Below are 16477 nucleotides of genomic sequence, written 5' to 3'. Positions count from 1 at the left end.
CCTGGAAAACTCAGGATAAATCCCACTGCAGAACTGTTGCCTGGTATAAAGATAGAGAAATTGTGGTCCCATAAAAGGTAGAGCTCACACAAAGAGCTAAGATGACTAACATATGACCAGAAAGAGCACTGACTGAGATTTTTCTTGAAATCATCTTGAGTCCGAGGGAAAGGGAGAGACAACATGCTGGAGGGAACAAGACTGCATGTCCAACCTCTTTCAGAACACCAATTCCAATGGTGAGGGGAGCATAATTCCAATCCAAGCAAGGGTGAGAAAGGATGGCTGCAGCCTGCTGAGAGATGCATGCAATTTGTAACCACCTTGGAGAAGCCTTCAGATACATACCTCCACAGCTTAATCTCTATGCTGTCAGTACAAGATTTTCTGGGTTGGAGAATAGTGGTCTATATGCATGTAGGCCACAGCCCGCTGCTTGCCACATCTTGCAAGGGCCTAGTGCTGATGGAGAGGGGCCTAGGACTGGAAAACAAAAGCTCCAAAAGGTTGATCCGGAGAAATCATTCTTGGGGATGAAGGAAGACCAGAGACCTTGGACTTCCAAGGTTCGCTCCCTAACTGCAAAAAATTCATGTATACCACTACAAAGGTTGCCAAGAGATAAGAACTACCTAGCAGTCTGTTCCAAACATACACCTAAAGTGGGAAATTGAATGAGAGATACATTTTGTCCATGGAAGTCAGTAATGCTGACAGAGACCTTGAAGTAGCAGCAGACAGCAAAGTAGAGGAATCACAGTATGAGTCTACAACGTATCATGAGTTTGCAACAGGAAATAGGTCCAATGTAATTTTCAACTGTTTATACAGAGAAGTTCATCACGATGCAAAGAGGTAATAGTCACTCCATACAGCTCTGCTATAATTCGTCATTCTAAACGCCTCCATTACCACAAAGATATTCATAGCTTAGCGAGAGTTTAGAAAAAAGCAATTAAAATGGTGAGAGCGCTGACGGGATGACATATGAAGATAAGATGATCAGTAAAGCAGAGATTAATAGGAGACTTGATAACTTTCCAAAAGTATGGAGAGTATAAATACTAATGAGAGAAAAGAATTATTAAGGGTGCTAGAATGAGGTATAACTAGGAATAATGGGATAAAATTAAGAATGAAAAATTTTCTGCCTAAATTTTCCTAAGAGTGAGATCTGTAGGACTGAATAATAAAAGCCCAAGGGATATGCTGAAAGTCTCATCACTTAAGACCTTCAAAAAGTACACAGGATGAAGCACTAGTAATTATGCAACAAGGGAATAATCTTCCAATAGCAAGGAGTGAAGTAGTTCAAATAGGTCTTTTCTATGTTCAATTTCTATAATTCTGGGAATCATAATCCATGGTCTTTAATCTTAATTCTTTAAACAAAATATTGTGCATCCCCTGTTTTGAAAATAGATTACAGACTGTGCATCAAATAGTCTATATTCTGAAAATCCAGTAAGTGTTTTTTAAGCAAAGTTACTTAAAATTAATTTAGAATTTATGGAACGTGTCATGTTCATAGCACTCAGAACTAGATCCACAGGGCAAAAGCAATATAAGTTTGCTGGTCTACCAACATATTTCAAAACTGTTCTAAGGGTACTGTCTCTATAGTTGAGAAGGTAGTTCAGTCTTCATGTTCATTCAGTCTTTGGCCTCTCTGCTGAGAATGCCAACATTAGAAATTAGCATCTTTTTAAAAATTGAAACTGGATTGAGACCACAAATTCATCCCACAGGATACCAGCAACTAATCAGATGGCAATTGTTTGTCACTACCAACCTGGGCTGCATTCAGAACAAGAAGTTCAAGGTGAGAAAAGCAAAATGCTATCCTTTCTGCTGGAGCCACCCACTTCAAATTTCAACGTCAATAGGCTTCATGTGATTAGACCCAAAAATTATTCTCTTGTTGCTACACAAAATGGAAAAATACTTTACTATATTTCTTAGACCACATAATGAGTGTGTAGAAAAATCTTTCACAACCTTTCAATGTTACACATCATCAATGTTGACTGTTAAAAATTAGATGGAAGTGTTGTTCTATTAATATTTCTACTTCTCCAAATCAGTGTTCCTATTCTAAATATTTTCCCCTCACTCTTAATCTCAGTTTACCTTTCTGTAACAGACAGCAAAATATTTAGCCAACTTTAGTTAAAATTTAGGCTTCACTGCTGCCTAGTTGCAAATTGTAAAATGAGGATTTCCTCTTGATTAGATGGGTAGTGCAAAAATAGTTTATCTGTAAATGACTTTTTTTTCCTTAGTGACTATGTTCTTTTTCCTACCATTTTTACACTTTTTGTGGGGTAAGGAAACTTTGCAAAGACAGGATAAATGTAACAAGTAGCAAAATGACCATCTGGGAGACAGAGTCCCGGGTATACAGTAACAAACACTGAATGGTATTCCAGTGGTTTTTCCATAAACAAGGCAAATATCACTAGCTGTTGGTCCTAAAGCAGTGTCATTCAGATAAACAAAAATCACATGCCTGATTGGATTCTGTTGACATCACTCATCTGCATCAAAGAGCTTTCTGACTACCCCACTTCTTATCTGTACTGCTTTAAAACCTCTTAACAATCATGGTTTAGTACTGCATTTCATTTTTTTTTTAAGTTACTCATTTTGTGAAATTTCTTTTGACGATATCTGAACAAAAACAGAAGTGAATACCTTTTGATTTAGTACAACAGAAGTACTTGTTGACTGTACAAGATGAAGGGAGTAATTCTGATTTCTAAAGCAATAGGAGCAAAGCATCCTTGTAAGTATGAAGTGTGTTATCCTAGATCCTCATTCTAAGATGCTATACTTCATTTCCTATTTAGATTAGAACATAAAGAAGCTTCAGGAAGTGAAGAATACAAATAAGATTGTTTTCTTTATATGTAAAATTTGTTTAAATTGGCTATTCATTTTGCTTATTTTCTTCCAGCTTTTAGAACCGATACTTCATTCAATTTTTTAACACATGGCACAGTAGTTCATTAAAGATGAACTTATCAAGTAAAATTAAACTGAGTTAATTACAGATGTATGTTTGTCATAAACATACAGCTACGGGTAGCATAAAATCCTTCCTTTACCTGTAAAGGGTTAAGCTCAAATAACCTGGTTGGCACCTGACCAAAAGGACCAATAAGGGAAGAAGATACACCTCTATCCCAATATAACACGGTCCGCGGGAGCCAAAAAATCTTACTGCGTTATTTGTGAAACCGTATTCTATCGAACTTGCTTTGGCCCCCCTGCTCCTTGTCCCCTGACTGCCCCTCCTCCAGAGACCTCCCCCGTCCTTTGTCACCCCCAAGATCCCACCCCCACCCAACCCCCCTGCTCCCTGTCCCCTGACTGCCCCGACCCCTATTCACACCCCTACCCCCAGACAGGCACTCACCAGCAGCGGCGGGAAGCGGAGCAATGTGGCCCCAGCTGCTCTGCTCAGCTTCCCGTCGCCGGTGAGTGCAGGGAGGTTGAGGAAAGGACGCCCCCCCCACTCACCGGCAGCGAGAAGCGGAGCGCCACGGCTGGGAGCTGGTGGAATGGAGTGGGCTGGGGCCGGGCTGCTCCACTTCCGCCGCTGCCAGTGAGTGCAGAGTGGGGGGGAGGAGAATCCCCAAACCCCCTCCCCCAAGCGACATGACTGGGGCCGGGATGAGGGAAGTGGAGCAGGCTGCTCCCAGCCCCCCACTATTCACCCAGGACACTCTGGGCCTGCAGGGCCCCCAAAAGTGCCCCCCCACAGCTCCTGCCTCCCAGACCCTGCTTTACCGCGTTGTATGCGAACCTGCGTTATATTGGATCACGCTATATCGGCGTACAGGCGTACTTTTAAATCTGTGGGAGAAGGTTTTTGTTTGTGCTCTTTTTGTGTTCTCTCCAGGACAGAGAGGGACCAGGGCAGGAAAAATACATCTCCTAAAGCCATATCTGAAATAAGCATCTAAGATTACAAATTGTAAGTAATAGGAAGGAAATGCATTAGGTTATCTTTTATTTTAGCTTGTGAATTTTCCCTATGCTAAGAGGGAGGTTTATTCCTGTTTTTTGTAACTTTGAAGTTTTGCTGAGACGGGAATCCTTTAAATCTTATTACCCTGTAAAATTACCTTCCATCCTGATTTTACAGAGGTGCTTCTATTACTTTTTTCTTTATAACAAAGTTCTGTTTTTAAAAATCTGATTGGGTTTTTAGTGTCCTAAAAACCCAAGGGTCTCGTCTGTGCTCACTTTGGTTACTCTCAAGCCTCCCCAGGAAAGGGGGTGAAGAGGCTTGCGGGGATATTTTGGGGAAACAGGAACTCCAAGTGTTCCTTTTCCTATATCTTTATCTAACTCACTTGGTGGTGGCAGCGATACTGTCCAAGGACAAGGAAGAATTTGTGCCTTGGGGAAGTTTTTAACCTAAGCTGGTAGAAATAAGCTTACGGGGTCTTTCATGCGGGTCCCCACATCGGTACCCCAGAGTTCAGAGTGGGGAGGGAACCCGGACATATGTGTTGGATTTTCCTAGCCCTCGTGTGGGCAGCATTCAATTTAGAAATAAATCATGAAAAAAATGTACCTAAACTTAGTTTTTCTCACTGAAAAAGTCTTCTGACAATTTCTAGTGCACTGAAGACAATTCCTAGTGCACCCATAATGCATCATTCTGTGACATCACTAATATGATAAGTTGCAACTGGTCTCCTGATTATTAGGTCACAGAAAAATGCATTCTGAAATATCTTCAGTGAACTCAAAAATGCTATAAAAGGCTCAGTATTTTGTGGGAAGACCTATTACAAAAAACTGAAAACTTTTTGTGTGTGTTGAATATACTTACTCTCTCTTCTTCACACACACAAGCACCAGTTTACTGGAGATTAATTAATTACATGATTTTGTGCTAAAGTATTAGTTACGGCCCAGATCCTGAAAACACTCACAAACGTGTTTCCGTACATTAGTAGTCAGTCCCATTGAATTTAAGAGGACTAATTACATGAATAAATGTTTGCAAGACCGGGGCATAACGGTTTACCTTACTTAATATACTGACAATTCATATAACAATAAATTCAAAGATGTATAATATAAATATTATTTGCAACATAGATTTATAAAATAAATCAAGCCACAGTAGAAAGGCGGTTGGAAGACAATTTTTTTCTTATTCCAGTAAGTTGTAAACTCTTTGTAATGCTTGCAAAGGCAGATTTGTACAGAAAAAAATATATATTAAAAAAAATAAAGAAACCACCCGTGTATCGTGCACACTTTCTACAAATGGGATAAAAGCAGAAACTATCTAATTTCTCCATTTCACATTTGGTATCTGTTTAATTGTCAGTTCACAGTGGTTTAATGGAACTTTGGTAACTGCAGTATTCATCAAGGCTAGTTTTTTGGACAGCATCTCACCTGGTCTGTTCATCACTCCAAGCGATTCTCATGCCTTTCCCACCACCACCTGCTGAGGCCTTGATCATGACAGGGTAGCCTAACATTGGGGAACAATTAGACAGAATTTCAAACTTTGATCGGTTGCTCATATGAACATGACAACTGACCACATGTCCAATAATGTAGCAGACAACAACTGGTTTATTAAAAAAGGTTTGTTTGGCGAGAGAAGAGATTTTTTTTTCTTTTTTGAGACTATATTGTCAATACAGTACATTTGTGATGCCATGAGAAAGTGGTTCTCTCTATTTCATTTAATACCCCCAAAATACTGAGTAAACAGAGTCCCCGAGTGGCAAAGTGGTTTATGAGAAAAGGTATGTTTGTCATTTCTGACTTAACTTTACTCTTCTAACAAATTTTGTTACCTTTCTTCTGTTGAAATACAGCGGACCCTTGCTAGAGCGTGCATCACTAGAGCGCGGATTCGCATATAGTGCAGTTGCAGCGATGGATCCCAAATTTAAACATTTAAATTGGGATCCATGGTAACGCTGCCCCCGCTATAATGTGGTACCGCGCATGGATCCCGAACCCCATGTTCTAGCAAGGGTCCAGTGTAAGTATTTTCACTGATGAAGATAAAACATACATACTTTACTAGCAGAAATAGACAGGAGGTGTTTCTATGCTATTGGTCAAAATGGCCAGCAACTTATGTATTCAAAGGCCTTGGCCAATAGTGCAGTACATTTATTTGACATCACAAAAGAGCCGTGCTGCACTCACATTAGAACAAGTGAATAAAAAATACTAACAATTATATACCAATAGAAAGTAACAGAAGTAATTTCCCAAAACTGATGTGATACAAATATTAAATTAAAAAACAAAATCTAACACCCCTGCTCAGACTGAGTAGTATTTTACTCCCAGAGTAAGGTTAACTTATTATGAATTTTTCAATTTGGCTGTAAAAGTTTTCTGAATGTTAAAAAGAAAGAGAGAAAGAAATTAGTACATGTAGCATAACTATTAGGGATTACAATTACTTTCCAGAGGTCATTTCTTAATTGCATTGATTAATCTGCCTCTCTCTCAACTACCAAATGTCCCACAGATTAGTGTAAGGATCAGATTGGAATAGCTTCTAAGATAGTCTGATATTTTCAAAGACAGGAAAAAATCCACAACCATGTGTGTGTCACAGGGCTGCAGGTATAGTTTATGAGGATGCTAATTAGAGCAAACTCTAACCCTGCTGACTTGTCTTGGCACTAAAACCATGATCTGTCCTTGCAAAATGAAGATTTGTTTCTATGCATGACTGCTTTGGAAAGCTCACTATTTAAGAGATTTGGGGATGATAGTGAATATTTGGATACATGTCAAAATAGGGACGTCCAAATCAACCACGTTAACAAATTTCACTGTAGTTTTTACTGTTTACTTATTTAGCTCTATGAATTGTGAATAGTTTTACCCCTCACTTTTCAAACAGTTCACGTCTATTTAATTTCAAAGGGATTCAAGGGAAGGCCGGTAAAAATAATTGTATTTGAAAAAACTTACACATAAAGAGAAATTGGGAAGACTTGAGTTTTCTTCCTTTGAAAGGAGGTGAATAAAAGTGGAGATGATAAAACCATACAAATTAATGAAGGGTCTAGGGAAGGCAGATTGGAAGTTTCTGAACTTTCCTGCCTCATAAAAAAAATAAATAGGACACTCAATTAAACTGAGGTGGCAAATTCAAAATGGATAAAAGAAAATACTTTCCAAAAGCATAATTTAACTGTGGAACTCCTTGCCACAGAACATCAGTGAGGCCAAAAATTCAGCAAGATTCAAAAAGGGATAAGACATTTTTATGGCTGAAAAGAATATCCACCAGAGTTATCATTGTTAAGTCTAAAAAACGATATTGGAAGGGATATAAAACCTCATTTTAAAACCTTATACTTCAGGCCTTTAGCTAATATCTAACTATTAGAGATTAGATGAGCCCTATTGTGGGGAGCAGATTACCCTACATCTGCCTACTGTGGATTTCTTACTCCATTCTCTGAAACATCTGGTGCTGACCACGGTCAGAGACCGCATATTGGACAAGATGGAGCATAGGTCTAATCCAGTACAATTATGATGTTTCAATCTAATATTAAAAATAAAAATTTATATTATGTGCTCCATAGTAATACCACTTGAAGCTTGAAAAAGTTCATCATCTTACCAATAATGCTAATCATTTGAGCCTGGTATAACACATTATGTTATTCAACTGAATAACTCATTGATTTTACTCATACAGTCATTATAAAAATAATTATAATTTTGCTGACATTCACTTCTGGGGGGAAATAAGGTACACTGTTTATATATTATAAAACACATAAATCACATCTCTCAACCAAAGTTGGCTAAACTGGGTTACTTAACAAAAAATGTACAGGAGGCTTGTTATTGGTATGACCCGTTGAGTTTTGCAGCACTTTACTGCTGCTTTTTGGTAATTTTATGTGTATTGATTTCATATTAGCTGTACATGTACATAAGGTGGCAAATCAAGACTATAAAAAAAACCAGCACACATTTTATAAAGAAAGAGTTTCAGTATACACATACAACTTTCCATGGTAAGGGAGAAAATTTCTGCAGTCAACTCTTTTTATGCCTTCCGAGAGAGCATTTTTATTAGATAGTTATCACACTTCGGCTTTGTCTGCATTTGGAAAAATGACAAAACGCAGCAATGGTTTCTCCCTATCCTCTCTCAGCTGGTATTGAAAACAATTTAAGTCATAGACCAAACAGAACAGTATTGACAAACCCAGATAATAGACCCATGTTTGACTTCTGTGTTAGAACATGATTCAAACAGGTCTCCCATTGAAATATTTTCTCACAGTTTGGCCAGATAGAGAACTGCCTATTCCCTACTGTTACAACAGGGTTCAAAAGCAGTATTTGAGAGGTATGCTGAAATGAGGATGGCAAAAAATGATGGGGAGAAAAGGGCATCCAACCTTTTTCAAATTTCAAGAAAATCTGTATGTGAATTTTGAGCAGAGGTTGAGTCCTATTTTATGTGAATGCATCAACCATTCCCTTAGACATATGGCCCTTGAAATTTAAATTAGAAATCATTCAAGTGTAAAGACAGCAAACATTAAAAATAATATAGAATAAAATAGGGCCAACATTTTCAAAATTGTGTGTTTAAGATTAGTTTCCTAAATACATAAGCAAAAAAAAAAAAAAAATAGCCTGCTTTCAAAGATGCTAAGCACACTAGCTGCCTTCCACTTTAACAGAATTTGTTGGGTGTTTAGCTTTTCTGAAAAACCAGAGAACTTTCATGTGTGTGTCTACATATGGCGTTAAGAATGATCATACTGGCCTTGGGTCAAGGAGAGAGCTGATGTCCCAGGGGGCCCTTTTGTTATTTGGCAAACCTGAGAGGCCTGCCAGTCCTGCTATATAGAAGATGAGGATCCCTTCGCTGGGTTTAGGAGGTTTTGTGTATCTGCTGGGGGAAAGATGCTGAGGGCATTAATTATCATTATCCTAGTCAATTTTGCATTGATGGCCTGCATCTCTCAGACATTGGCTACAGTCTCAATAACTGAATATATGCACATGGATTAAAGATTGGCTGGATTTTTTATTGTTGCTAAATTCAAAACTCAAAGCTAATAGCATTTACGGTAGGTAGTATGTTCTGGCAGCAAGGATTAGATTAATCTCCCAGGTAGGGGTAAATTATTTGAGCAGGGTTCAGTCTTCTCTTTCCCACAGATTAAGCACCAATTTACCTTCCGGTGCCTAAATTTGGATTCATGAGTTTACCCAACTCTTGGTGCAAAGTTTGGTGCTTTTCCTGGTGCATTAGAATTCACGGGATTGTACACCTGTCTGGGTCTTGGAAATATACAAGCCTTTTTGCCTAATTTAAACAGAGTCTGGTAGACTTTTGATGCTGTATAAAATAAGTAATATTGTCATCATTAAGTTGGTCTGTTCTCTCTTTACACAGTTAAGCATATTCAGTATTTGAGTATCAAAAGGGGTCAGCAAGGGCTTGCGATGGTTCCCTATTGCTGTTACTTCCCAGTTTTCATCATTGCCAGCACATCTTATCAGGTATTATTTTATTAAATTATTTTTATAAAGTAGTAGCCTCTGGACCATAAACTATCTGTCCAGCAATATCAGAGTCTGTTTTCAGTATCTATTTTAAGCAACATTAAATATCAGCCAGCTATAAGTGAACTGAAACATGACAATAGCATGTTTTCCAGCTACTTTGTTTTATACTGGCTTTGGTTCTTGTTTTTTTTTTTTTTTTTTCGCTAGCATGGCAAGATACCAAGTGAAACTTACTAGATCCTGATCATGCTTCAAAGATCAGGACTCTAGTAAGTTTCAATTTGCGACTTACAGTTTGAATAGATGGAACAGCCAGAAGATTACCCAAAAAAAGAAAATCCCTGCTGGTTTCACATCACTGCCTGTACGTCACACAGAACAGAACTCTTCAGAATGGAGCAGTAGGAGCAGAGAGAAGAGTAAAGCAAAAATGGACCACAACGACAAAAAAAGAAGGGAAAAGGAAGACTGACAACCCATCAGAAGTGATGGGAGAGGAGAATTAAAAATACTGTAAAAATGGTAAAGGAGTAGAGCTAGTGAGATTATATATTGCAGAAAGGACAATGGGAGAAGTAAAGCTCACACAGAAAAGTATGGAGAGAGGGAACACGCAAACAATAAGAGGAAAGAAGAGATGACATAGAACATATCCTAATTTTTGGGGAGTAGGGTAGGAATGGCAGGGTGAAGGAAACAAAGAGAACACTACACCAATTAAAGGGGGGAAAGAAACAAATTCAGCTCACTTATAATTGGACAACAAAATGTATTTTTCTTTCCTTTAAGCTATATTTATAATGATAACCTTGTCTTAGACAGTTACAGGCAGTACCACATAGAACATTGATGATGCATGCTACACAGCCAGTATTGCTAATGAACAGCCAGTCAGAATGCACCATTGAGGAGCAGGAAGTGAAATCAGCAGAGGGCATTACTTGGAATGCTAAAATCATTGATCATGCATTCCAACTGACATCAGAACAATTTTTTATTTACAATAACTATCTCAAAGACATTCTTAGAAAAGCAAGACTGTTTGGATGAACACAGTTAAAGGTAACCTGAAAATATTGTAAATAAATTCCAGGTGCCCCAAACAGCAAAAGGGTACAGGTGCATTACACACATTCGAGATTCCGGTTGTATCCTGTTTTCTCGTTTTAGGTCCCCTAATAACACAGATCACTAGCTCACACTCTGATATGATGCACCCCACTTAACCGTGTTGAGAACTATACATCACCTTAGAAACCTCAGTGAAGTCCAACTATTTGAGCTGGTGGAGGAAACATGAAAAGTGGCTTTTTTTCTTTCAATATACAGCATGATTCGGCAAACTTTTTAAACATAATTTTTAAAACTAGCCAGAGACAAAGAAAAAAAATGCTACCTGCATAACTCCCTATAACTGTCTCCAATGCCCATCAAGGTTAACAGGTTGAAGTGATACCATCAGCCTATTGGGACAATCATATCAGAAAAAGGAACAGGTCAGGAGGACATCAGGGGGCCGAAAATGAAAAATAAGTGAGAATAAGTTTTACAAGTCATGTGGAATGCACCGCTGCCCCTTGCTATTTGTGTCACTCAAAATACTCAGTTAATTTACAAAAACACTTGTAGATAGCCTTTTAGATCAGTGGTTACAAATCCCACAAAAACAAAACTGCAAGTCAAAATATACAAATGAAGCTGAAAAGATGTATTTAATTAATTTTTTTAAAAGGGTTCCATGCTATAAAACAGCAATTTTATTTAACAACTTGTCCTACTAAAATTTTAGCATGGCTAGCAACCTTGTCTTCCTTTCATTTCTGCTTGAATGACAGTGAGTGATAAGTCTTTAGACTTGAAATTAGATGAAGGTTTCTAACCGTCAGAGGAGTGAAGTTCTGGAACAGCCTTCCAAGGGAAGCAGTGGGGGCAAAAGACTATCTGGTTTCAAGATTAAACTCGATAAGTTTATGGAGGAGATGGCATGATGAGATAACATGATTTTGGCAATTAATTGATCTTTAACGATTCATGGTAAATAAGCCCAATGGGATGTTAGATGGGGTGGGATCTGAGTTACTACAGAGAATTCTTTCCTGGGTATCTGGCTGGTGAATCTTGCCCACATGCTCAGGGTTCAGCTGATCGCCATATTTGGAGTCAGGAAGAAATTTTCCTCCAGGGCAGATTGGAAGAGGCCCTGGGGGGTTTTCGCCTTCCTCTGCAGCATGTGGCACGGGTCACTTGCTGGAGGATACTCTGCACCTTGAAGTCTTTAGACCACGATTTGAGGACTTCAATAGCTCAGACATAGGTGAGAGGTTTCTTGCAGGAGTGGGTGGGTGAGATTCTGTGGCCTGCATTGTGCAGGAGGTCAGACTAGATGATCATAATGGTTCCTTCTGACCTTAATATCTATGAATCACCTGATCTCACAACAGTGACGTAAAAGCTAGCCAAAAAAAATGCTGAATTTAATTTTGCCATCCTAATTTACAACTTGTCTACACCTGAGATTTTGGTGCAGTTAAACTAGTGCAATATAGTTGCATCAGTGAAAATTCTCAGTGGGAATGCACAGTACTGGTATAAAAGTGTTTTTCAGCCCCACAAATTATCCCAGTTTTAAACCAGTCTAAGGTGTGACAACACTAGTCACCTTTTGCACTGGTGAAGTACATGCATCCATAGTAGGGGTTCGTGTTGGAGTAGCTACACTGTTAAAAAAAAAAAAAAAAAAACAAAAAACAGCCAAGAAACCCTCTTTAAGCGACAAATCCTTAGACTCATAAAACCACCATAATCAGAGAGCCCATCCAGGCTGTCGCCTCCACAAAACACTTTACAGCAGTGGTTTTCAATCTTTTCTCATTTGCAGACCCCTAAAAAATTGCAAATGGTGGTACAGACTGTTTTAGAACTCTTAGGCACAGTCTGCGGACCCCCCGGGATCCCCGGACCACAGGTTGGAAACCATGGCTTTACAGTACTAGGACCGAATTCAGGAAAGCACTTCAGCAAGCACGTGCATAGATATTTTCCTGAATAAGAAGCTTTCCTAAATGAGGATCGAAGGTGTCTATCACACATTACACTTGGCCTTAGCTAAAATAAGAGTCCCAGGTAGGTTTTTGTTTGCTTTTTCCCATTCTATAATGTATTTTAGAAGCAGAATAGTGATTTGATTTTAGCGTGGTATAGCAGAAAAGTTGGTGACCCAGACTGTATTCATGCCAGCTGTGGTTCAAATAATGATGAAGAATGAAGAGCATAAGCATCATTCTGTCAGCCTCCCTATAAAGAGAAATGTACCATGCCTAACACCTTATGCAAAAAGCATATCATATTTAATTTCATGAATACTTTAAAATAAATTCCTTTTTAAACTAACCAGTGATCACTGTGTCTTGTATCCTGTCTGTAACTCATTCATGTACTCAGTCTTTAAAGCTCAGTTTGTAAAGCTAAAATGTGATGATTTAAGAGATAGGGCATTAAGGCAATGGGGAACTTAAAAACCATTAAAACATTATTTGTTCTATAGGGATTACTTATTACACATTCAATTTAGTCAACCATGTCTGCTGAGAGGCACACAAATCCCACCATAGCTAATTTAAGAACTTACCAATTTCCCTTGCAATTCTGACAGCTTCATCTGCATCCTGTAAAAGCAGGAAATGAGACCTAACATTAATCCCATCAGCCATTGCACTATGTCCTTAGGGCAGTCATATATTGCACTACTGTCTCCTCTGATTCATTTAATGTTTGATTTTACAACCTTCTGACCCTTTTCAGTCAGAGGAATGTAAAATTAATACCATAAGTGGAATGTAAATTCTACCTCATCATTATTATACTGAGAAACTCAAAGCGGGAAGCAATCAGCTGACAGGAAGCACTCCCAGAATCTCAAAATGATTTTCTGCAGTTCAAGGAATTTAAATGGTAGAATTTAGAAGTTTACAATCAATAATGGATCATAAATCAGATCATTAAAGCTTGTCCATTCCCAGCTTGTTTCTGTCCTCAGTTGTTTGTGTGTCATGTTTTTCCAGATGCTGTCAGCAGGGGGAGTGGATTCTCTATTGTTTGGATAAGATTCAGATTCAGAATGAATCTTACAGAACTTCTTTAAGAACTAAATCTTGCAGTCCTTATTCAGGCAAAATTCACATCAACTTCAGTTTTGCAGTTTTTAGCCTCATGACAGATGCTTTAATGTAACTTGTTAGGGTTTTGAACTGTGGTCTGAAATGCATAAATTCAAATAATGGTTTCCATGATGATCAAAAACAGTTTGTAAGATACTATTAATTAGCAAAGTTCTTTTGTTGTCACCATCTATATTGCATCAGCTGACTCATACTATGGAAAGGAAAGTATCAGGGGGTAGCCGTGTTAGTCTGTATCCACAACATGGAGTGGGGGGGGAGGGGGGCAAGGAAAGGAAAAGTGTAATGGAGTGTGTGTGAGAGGGAAGCCGGGGAAGTAAAATGATTCTCCCAAGGTACTTTCAGCACAGGTTCACTTGTAACAGCCTAAGTTTCTATCTCATTCAGTAGTTTAATTCCACATCCCTTCACCTACAACAATATATTTCCATCATGATACTGTAAAAAGAAAAATGTTTATATGATCGTGGCATGGGTTAAATCTGAAAATTCCATCCAAATTTGCTAATATTTATACTATTCTGTGACATATATTAAAAGATTTGAATGGAAGGCAGTAATGTCTGGAAACCACCAGCTGCTAAGTGCGTCTGAAGCTTAAGGGGTTGACTTATTAACATTAAAATGAAATTCAATATTTTTAAAGCTTTCAAGGCAATTCGTTTTAAAAGCACCCAGGTCAGAATTTTTTTTAAATACATACAAAATGTTCATACCTGGTTCATTTATGCCCAATAATAAAACAAAATCCTCTTTAAAAGTCTTCAGTACCTAGTAACAACCCCATGAAGAATAAGGAGGCTGGCAGGGGAAGTTGTCAGAAAATTTAATTTCCTTTCATTAGCTAGTCTGCTCCACAAATCGGTGCTTGTTAAGTTCAAAGCAGTCCTGAAAGCTACATCAGTTTTAAGTCTTTTTACTCCAAGCAGTCACATCTGTTAATGAGATTTTTCCAAATAACAATTGTTTTTAAGTCAGAGATAAATCTACAAAATAAAATCAAGGTTTACTGTTTTATTACACCTTGCTGCTTTCCATGACCCTGCACTCTCCAAATTTTAGCTTAAAGGGATAAAAATGCATGAAAAGGGTCATTTAAGAATGTTAGTGGTTTCCACACATTGAGTTTGAAGGTTCTTTGTTCCTGCCTGTGACAGTTATGCGAGAATACTTCCCCTTAATAGCCTCTCTGTCAGGAAGTGTTAAACCTGCCAAATGCAGACAATTAGAGCCTCTTGAACAAAATGCAGGAAGAGTGATGACTGATGAAGAGCCACGATTATAGTCAAGAAGGAAACTTTTACATTTCTTTTCTCTTGCAAATTCAGTCATATATTTGCAAAATAGAATTGGGAGAGGGGGAAGCAAATAGGATAAATTTTTTCACTTAGTTACCTGCAAACAAGTGGCTAATGTATATTGCAAGTTCAAAGAAAAACAAGCAGCAAATCACTGGAAGACAACTTTGCAGAGACATGATTGTTTTATATATACAGTCAACAATTTTAAAGAATAAATAGTGCAATATGAGGAGCATCGCATTAATTGCCTCAAATCATTTTATCCTGAAAAACAGTGAGGGGAACAGATTTAAGAAGTCTACCAGCAAGGATATCACTTATTTACACTATTTTAACATCAATTTAGTTAACAGTTGTAATGTATTAAAATTAAAAGAGCTTCACAATAGCAATTCAACGCATATTCAAATTTTTTAGCTTTCAAAGTCTGCTTTAGAAACAGAAGATATTGTTTGTTTGTTTTAGAATTCTAAAAAGAGAGAGGAGATGGAAACTGTTTGGAAAAATGCATAAACAACTAGCATAATCCAGTCTCTAACAACTGCCTTTTGATCTCTTTCCCTGAAACAGTAAATTTTAATACAGTGCATTTTATTTGAGCATTACATAAATATGGCAAGTGTCCAAGTTCTAATAAAAATTTAAGGCAGTTATTTTTAGATTATTGGTGCTGAGTAGTTCTGACAGACACTGCATAGTTGCCATGGGAAAAAAAAATCAGTATCACAAATAAGGTATTACCCAATGCATAAGATCATGTGTGGAAAATATACAAAGAAAACATGAGTATTAAAAAAATATTTAAAAATATTTTAATGAATTTCATCTTTTGCAAAGGTTTCATTGGTGTACTGTTGTTTCCTGTAAATACACATAAGCTACACTAGTTTTTGTTTAAAACAGATTAATTATAAAAAAACTATACAATTCTAGCATATTATTTTATGTTATTACATTTTTTACTAGTTTGGACAATTAATAAAAAAAGTGATATAAAAGTCACATTAACGATTATGTTTTTACTAATGGCTGAGTTCACCATGGTTAAGTTAAAAGGGCATTAAAAAGTCATTTTTGTTAAATTAAATAGAAATTTCTTACGTGTTCATTTGGTTTAAATTCTTCTTTCCCAGGTACCAGCAAATGGAGACAGGACAAAAGTAGAACTACTGTGATGAAGTGGATTGACTAGCTGAACTAGTTGAGAGACTTTGGGAGCTATACAATTTTTATTACTTAGGAATAACTACATCGTATTTTTCAGGGACGGCAATGTTTGGTGGTGTAGAGGAACTTGGAAAATCTAAACTAATAGGTAAGCAGTTACTAACGTCCAATATTTATTTTGCGAGAGGTTTAGGGGGCATTTTAACATCACTACCCAGCTCAAAAACATACTGAAATGGCTATGTAGGAAAAAACCAAAACAAACCAAAAAATCTT

The 16477-nt window shown here is 37.6% G+C and overlaps 1 protein-coding gene across 8 annotated transcripts in view; it reads right to left on the bottom strand.

The window, feature by feature from the left end:
- Positions 1 to 16477, bottom strand: part of PCCA (propionyl-CoA carboxylase subunit alpha) — a 435625-nt gene that overhangs the window by 263257 nt on the left and 155891 nt on the right. For all 8 annotated transcript variants that reach the window (XM_048854281.2, XM_048854288.2, XM_048854316.2 and 5 more), the window contains 2 exons: positions 13184 to 13220; positions 5425 to 5503 (listed from right to left, as the gene is read on the bottom strand). In XM_048854281.2, the coding sequence (XP_048710238.1) occupies positions 5425 to 5503; positions 13184 to 13220 (116 nt within the window). The remainder of the gene's footprint in view (positions 1 to 5424; positions 5504 to 13183; positions 13221 to 16477) is intronic.

The sequence above is a fragment of the Caretta caretta genome, chromosome 1 (genome assembly GCF_965140235.1).
Source record: "Caretta caretta isolate rCarCar2 chromosome 1, rCarCar1.hap1, whole genome shotgun sequence".
Classification (NCBI taxonomy): Eukaryota; Metazoa; Chordata; order Testudines; family Cheloniidae; genus Caretta; species Caretta caretta.
The sequence above is the reverse complement of the archived record's forward strand: the minus strand, read 5'-3'. Positions and strand labels throughout refer to the sequence as shown.